This window comes from Serpula lacrymans (genome assembly GCF_000218685.1).
Source record: "Serpula lacrymans var. lacrymans S7.9 unplaced genomic scaffold SERLAscaffold_1, whole genome shotgun sequence".
Taxonomy (NCBI): domain Eukaryota; kingdom Fungi; phylum Basidiomycota; class Agaricomycetes; order Boletales; family Serpulaceae; genus Serpula; species Serpula lacrymans.
In genome coordinates this window covers 2,937,348-2,944,693 of record NW_006763290.1, presented here as the reverse complement: position 1 = coordinate 2,944,693, position 7,346 = coordinate 2,937,348, and the positions used below count along the sequence as shown (strand labels likewise).

The 7,346-nt window shown below is 42.2% G+C and overlaps 2 protein-coding genes across 2 annotated transcripts; both read left to right on the top strand.

Moving 5' to 3' along the window:
- Window positions 1-744: 744 nt before the first annotated feature.
- On the top strand, window positions 745-3,163 carry SERLADRAFT_404713 (uncharacterized protein; the record flags this gene model as incomplete). The annotated part of the gene is made up of 10 exons (XM_007312449.1): window positions 745-817; window positions 977-1,071; window positions 1,101-1,140; window positions 1,208-1,330; window positions 1,385-1,416; window positions 1,663-1,956; window positions 1,999-2,136; window positions 2,488-2,515; window positions 2,693-2,766; window positions 2,936-3,163. 10 exons carry the CDS (start codon window positions 745-747, stop codon window positions 3,161-3,163), a joined length of 1,125 nt encoding a protein of 374 aa, XP_007312511.1.
- Window positions 3,164-5,875: 2,712 nt separating this feature from the next.
- SERLADRAFT_344726 (uncharacterized protein) lies at window positions 5,876-6,106 on the top strand (the record flags this gene model as incomplete). The annotated part of the gene is made up of 1 exon (XM_007312448.1): window positions 5,876-6,106. A coding segment is annotated over one exon (231 nt), but the record flags the coding sequence as incomplete, so codon positions are not given.
- Window positions 6,107-7,346: the final 1,240 nt, after the last annotated feature.

The window sequence follows — 7,346 nt, the reverse complement described above, 5'->3', positions numbered from 1 at the left end:
TTGTTACAGTAAGTGGGAACAGGTGGAGTCAAAAGCCTAGTAAGCAGGTGTCAAAGCACAATAGTCTTCACTGGTATCTTGCCACACAAATACCATGCGCAGTAGCAATCACCATTAAGTCTGCAGCTGTTGAGTGTTTGTTGATAGTTATAAACTGGGAGATACTGAGAAACTGAACAACTACAAGTTGTCCATTTGGCCAAAGTTAATAAGGATAAATACTTCTATTGGTGTAAACATTACAAAACTTGAATGTCTATCAAAAATGGTAAGTGATGACATACAAAGCAAAAGACTTAGGATCTTCCATAACATCACTCTTGACACCAGGCAGAGAGTAATGTCTGCAAAAAACAGGAAAAAATTGAGGGAAAATGCATTGAGCAATGTAGCCAAGTCAAAAAAGAGGTAGAAACTCTCACTAACAGCTGCAGAGTGTGCAACAGTGGAATGGGAGGGGATAGAGGGTGTAAAGTGGAATGAGAGCCTGAGTTAGGAGGAACAGACAACAATACAACCTGCAAAACTGGATGGCTAATGCACTGAGATAGATTATCAGCAAAAAGAGGAAGCTCTGTCTGACTTGGCAAGTGGCTGGGTGAAGACAAGGGTGACTGTAGTCTGGAGACATTTGATAGAGGGCATCATATCGTGTCACACCTGTTACTGCCGAGTTGCCAATGCCATGTAAGTAGATTAAAAAAGCACTGTTATCCTATCTCTTACCTCAACACCAATCTGGCCATGGATGAGATGAACATGGACGGAGAATTTGATGATCAAGCCAATCCTATCATTGTTCATATATACTGGCATGGTAGAATAGAAACCCCTACTTATGTCTCAACTGACAGTGAATATGAAGATATTCATCCCACACTGATACAAAACCAGTACACAACGCGTCTCAAGAACAAATTTACTGGCAATCCTGCTTTCAAGGTTTGAGCTGTCCTGGCTTATATAAATTCCTTAGGGCTCAACCTGCACATATTCCTCAATTTCTTAAGCTGGGGCAATCATGAATGCACACTTGATGCCAAGATTTCTTACAAGCACACTGCATTAATAGTCAGTGATGAACTTCCAAATATCATCAGGTGCTGGCACGAAACACCCTGACCCAAGGACACCCACCATGTACGTGTGAGTGGCTCCAGGACAGTCCTGCAAGACTTTGCGTTTGACTATGTTAGCAATGGATTAGATGAAAAGCTGAGAGGCATAGAGGATTTAGCCAGATGTTCACCGGAAGACGTCTCTGAGGAGGGACTTACTGGTATTTTGATTGAAGACCTTATCTTAAAGCTCCAAAGTGCAGGGTTTGGAGGTACTCCATATCTTTGGAAGTTTATATGACACATGACTATCACCAAGTCCCAAGAAAAGCAAAATGTCAAACCAAATAGTGATCTGGTGAGTTGTGCTTCTGCATTGCATTCAAAGCATTGTTGTCTTATTAACCTTAGGTCATCATTTCCATTATCTTTCAAATCCTGTACTTGCGCTCTCACCAATCACAACCGCTGGGCCAAATTACTCATTGTATTCCTCCATTTTCAAGGCATTTCAGCCAAAAGCTTGGACCTACTCCGTAGTCTGTGTGTCACAATGAGCCACAAATAGTCTGTTTGTGCTTTCACTGCTATATTGTTGAATCAGATGGATAAGGTACAAGAGCTTGTGAGGAAGATGCCTTTCATCATTTCATATGACAATCTTAACATCTTGTTTTGTGTCTACTCCCAAAGGATTGATAACCAGAACCACTTTGATAGTGGGACTGCTGCTACGGTTTTTTTCCAGCCCAACGCACCTCCCATTAGGCCTCTGTGCAATTGCACACTGCAAGAATACAGGGCAGCAAGACATAAGACTCCATTGAATGTTGAGGAAATATACACCAACTCCAACTCTATAAACAACACAATGACCATTTTTGGCACACCACCTCCAGTATGTCAGCTTCCAACTGGACCGGCTTTTATTACAGAACAGTATATGCTTGGTACTGTTTATATAGAGGAGGCCAGTTATGATGGCAACAACAAGCTTCTGGTAGAATGGCTTAAACAGCTTGGCTTACATTGGGATGAGCAGCAGCAGAAGACAGGACTAGAGAGAGTCATACCATGGGTTGGCAATCAGCTAATTGTTGAATGCCTGCAGGCCCTCTATTAATTCTGCACACATGACCACAACTCCTTTGACCAAATGTATTAGATCATCCCAATCCTTGGGTGGATTTATCTACAAATGGCCTTCGCCAACTTGTTACACAAGCAATATCTAGGCACAACCACAGGCCAAGGACTTATGCACGTCTTTACCTTGCTTGAAAGAAAAGGCCTTCAGACTTTGTGATGGAGTGTTGCTGGTTGATGAATACCACCAGGAACCTGTTAATTGTATCTGTTACAAAGCAATACTCAGTCTCTTGTATGAGGACTTTATATTCAGCTATTACCTGTTACAAGGTGATACTAGGTAGTAGCTTCAGCAAATATAGGAATATGTATGTATGTCTAAACTTACCTCAGTCTTTTGTACGTGGACTGAGGTATCCAGAAAGCGTGAATCAAGAATTTCTATAGTAGTTTGATGTCCGATAGGAAAATGGCTCTCAGCCACCACTTCCAGTGGTGGTAGAGAGCAATAGTGCATGAGGCTCAAACCTTATTAACTTGGATAGATATGCGACAACAGAACCCACACACATTCCTACCTATCAACAAGGGCCAGGAGTACAACATCAAGGCATCCAAAGTGAGCAAATAAAACTACCTCCCTTATGTTTCTAATTGCAAGGCAGGTGACATTTGCTACTCACAGAGTCCATAGGATATTATTGCTCATGAAGCAACACACTCCAGCTCTCCCAACCATGCAAGCCATTTGCAAACATCTTGAAAAACAAATCCAGCCGCTACATTAGGGTATTTTTCACACCAAGCTCAGCAAAGAGAAGGATCTCAAGCGGCTGTCCAGCGCTTACACCACCTCTCAAATTCCCATTGAAAAGGAGGGACACAACATAAAAACAAGCACAGACAAAATTCAAGACTTTGTTACAAATAGCGCCCTCAACCTTCTTACTAACAAAACAATCTGCAAATGGTGGAACAATTGGGACTATATACGAGCTACAGAGGAAACATGGTAGATAAATGTACCTACCAAATGTGTGATTGTAAGGCAATGAACACCAGTTTTTACATACCAGAGTTTTGCATGTTTGAGGTCCAAAGCAAGAACTTGTCTAAGTGTTAAATCCTTGTAATGCTCCTCCGAGGGAGGATTGAGTTCAGTAATACCATCAGTAGAATACAGAAAAGTTAAGAGTAAGACCTAGAGGAATAGGGTGTGTTGGTGGGAGCTCAGTAACAGCGACATTGAGGAGACTAAGATATATTAATTCTACCAACAACCAAGATATAGTAGCTACATTCAAACACATCCAGCACACTCACAAGCATTTTTGCTTCCAGTTCCAGTGTCGTCCAAAAGTTGGCAATTGATCCTGTGAAGTGTGAGTGGGCAGCAAACTTGTAGGACAAAGTGGTGTGAATAGAGAGGGATCAGCAATGGGAGTGCATGTGGTTGGAGTGGCTTTCCAGTTGGTATAGGAGTGCGGCACAGTGTGAGGCGAGGCTTCAAGCTGCATAGTTAACTCTAGCTTAAGCTGGAACCTGCAGATGCTATAAGAAATGATACAATGTACACATAAAGGAACAACCCACTGAGAAAGGCCAGGTAATAGCACATTCTCCTTCTGACTAGTGCGAGGTGTTTGTGTCTCTACTTTTTTTCACCTGGCCCTCCTCATTTGTGTGGGGCTTTTGGACTGCATCAGTAGCCTGCCTTTCCGCTTGCCTTTTTCCCACCATAGCAGCCTTACACTGCTCCATATATTTTTCATCCACACCCACCATCGACTCAACTATCTCCTCTCTATATCAATCCAGAAACAGCCATGCAGATGGCAGCTCAGCATGCATCTCCTCAACACTTTTCCACCGGCAGTTTGATGTGATTGTGTTAGGATACAACAACCATAGATAGAACTTCACCAGATTCCTGATTCCTTGATTACAAATCTGCACAGCCACTCACACAGAAACGCAATATCAGGTATGTCTGATCCCTGTGCATGTGTTAACAACACTGCCCTTGCTTATTGCTGAATCACAACTGCTGACAAAAAACTCCCCAATGAAGGAACCACTGCAAATTAGTTTGATGTGAGACAAAGTCATATAGTAAGAAATCAAAGGTAGCGTACCTGTTCTTCTTCTAAAGCTTTCAGTGGTAACATAACAACAGTTAGGCAGTTTTTATGAATGAAAGATGGGATAATGAAAGGCAGTGACTTGCCTGCACCTGTGCCCACAATCACAGTACAATCCAGGCCTAGGCAGAAAGCCTCAGAGGCGTCCAACTACTATGTATAAGGAACTTGGGAGCTGCATCATTGAAAGACTTTGTCCACCATGTTTACATTTTATATAACTTTCAAATACTATAGTGTGGGTAGTCAGGGATTGAGACCTGTTACTCAGTTGGGAAGAGGTAGATCTGCAGATAACAAGCGGGGACCCCTAGTTACGTGTTTTTTATGTTTATAAAGAGAACAAGTCAACATGTTGTTGCAAAGCAGCCAACCCAACGTCAACTCGCTATTGCACAATATGCGTGCACAGATTTTGGAGTTGACCTCACAGCTTGCCGAGATTCAGACAAACCCCCCTGAAGCAGTTGAGCAGAAATTCAACAATAAAGTGGAGATTGTTGTAGACTCCAACACTTTTGAAGGAGATTGGGCTTGATTTGCCGAATGGTGGATCAAGCTCCAAATTTGGATCAAGGCAAACTGGTACATGTTTGTTGATAATATTGAAATAGCAACAGTTGTGCTGTCAAGACTCAAAGAACCTGTGGTGGGTTGATACGCTCAAGTACAACTACAGGAGTGCTATACGGCCAATCACTGGCCTACCTGGGACGATCTCAAGGGGGAGATCAAAAGATTTATCTTAAACCCCAAGCTGAGTGTGACTGGGTGCGTTAGCAAATCTGTTCCTTCAAACAAGGAAATAGGAGGACAGATGATTATGTAACCCAGTTCCTGGCCCTCTCCATCTAAGGGGGTGTAGGTAATGAACATGCAGTAGAGCTGCTAGAACGCAATGTGAACCCCTGCATTGCAGATCAGCTTTATCTGCAGGATATGGGAAACAAGAACCTCTTGCAAGTGGCAGAAGAGGTTTGCAAAGTAGGTAGGGCCATTGAGCTCTACCAAATGCAATTTGGTTGCGGGTCCACCACCAAAAACAACTATTCCCAGAGGCGCCCTGGGTCATCAAACCAGAATAATCATCGTCCTCACGGGTTCAAGCTGTTTGGGCTGCAGCCAGGACAGGGTGCTCTTATGGATATCGGTGTGGTCCAAGGCGGAGAGATGCGCAGATTCAAGGGCAACTGTTACAACTATGGCCAAGAGAGACACATGTCCCGAGACTGTAGAAGTGTAATGCAGGTCGCCCAACAAAAAAATAACCAAGGGCGTCAGATGTGCCAATTAGAATAAAAATATAGAAACTACTAAGTTAGAAAAATATGTTTCTCTTGATATTTTTTCTTCTTTTTCTCCGGAGCCACTTTCCAACCAAATCCCAAGGTGTGTGTTGATGTGCATATATTTATTCCAAAGAGAGATCTGTTTAGATGTTGGAGTGGAAGACCTTGCCCGGGGCATAGTGCACCCAACCAGTGCGCTGCTTGGTTCAGGCACTAATAGCATCTTCATAGATCAGGTCTGGCGGAGCAAATTGGACTCCCCCTTGTAAAATTAAATGTATCTATCCCGTATATAAAATTAAATGTATCTATTCCCATATATAAAATTGATGGTACACTTAACGTGCGTGGCTGCATTATGCACAAATGTTCTTTTGTTGTCGAGTACCAAGGACACAGAGAATGGGTCACCGCTGAAGCTACCCAACTAGGGAAGATTAATTTAATCTTAGGCTGGACCTGGCTATTTAAACACAATCCTGAGATCAACTGGCAGACAGGGGTTATCACTTTATCATGTTGCCCTTAGGAGTGTGATGACTTGGGGTATTTATACTACTACAGGTTATTTTTACGTATTGTACTATGCAGCTGATAAGGCAGTAGCTGATGATGTCATAAGGCGCAGCCTGTGTGGCCAGCTCCACTGCGTGAGAGAATTGTAGCTAACAATAAGAAAAAACAGCGTGGTGAGAGAAAGTGAAAGCCTGAACAAAAGGAAAGTGCTGCGTGGCACAAGTGCGTGCAAACTCTTGAGAAAGAAAGTTAGAACGGAGAAAGAAAATTGTAAGTCCAAAAATTGTGTATTGTAACACTAATGATGACCAGCATCTTTTTGTCATAAATTTGATAGTTGCACTCTGGTGGCGACAAACTATGTGATAAATAGACACAAGGCCTCCAAAGGTCATCACGGCATTTAACTGATAGAACAGCCCCAGTAGCAAAATCAGAAGAGCCGGTTTCTAGCTGGAACTCTTTGTCTAATTCTGGAAATGCTAATATGGGCGCTGCTGTAAATGCCTGTTTAAGCTTATCAAAAGCTTCTTGTTCCCTGGCACCCCAATGTCAAACAAGGTCATTTTGTGTGAGATTGTTCAATGGTCATATTATCTTTGCAAAGTTTTCAACAATTCTTTGGTAGAAGTTGCCTAAGCCTAGAAAGGCCCTAACTCCTTTGACACAAGAAGGTACTGGCCAATCCAAAATAGCTTGAACTTTCTCATTGTCCATCCTGATTCTGTTTTGGTCTATTATCATAATGGAGAACTCTACTTTTTCACTTTAAAATTACATTTTTTGGGTTTGATGAATAGGTCCTGTTCCTGTAAGCATCAAAGGAATTCTTGCACAATCCTATCATGCTCAGCCTCATTGTCCAACTTTATAAATATTAATAAATTGTCAATGTAAATGACAACACAATTTTCCATATCTGCAAAGATCCCATTCATCATGCTCTGGAAGGTTGCTGGTGAATTGGTCAACCCAAAGAATATAACAAGGAGTCCAAAGGACCCTTGGTGGCATGTGAATGTTGCCTTCCAAGCATCTTCTTCTTTGATGCATACACTATTGTACCCCCATCTGAGATGCATCTTTGTTAAGATCTTGGCACCAGCCAACTTGTCTACTAGCTGACTGATCAAAAGTAGTGGATACACATTTTTAACCATGTACTCATTTAGGTAATGATAGTCCATTTTCATATGCTTTTTGTTATCCTTTTTAGGGATAAAGAACACCAGGGATGTCATAGGGCTCTTGAA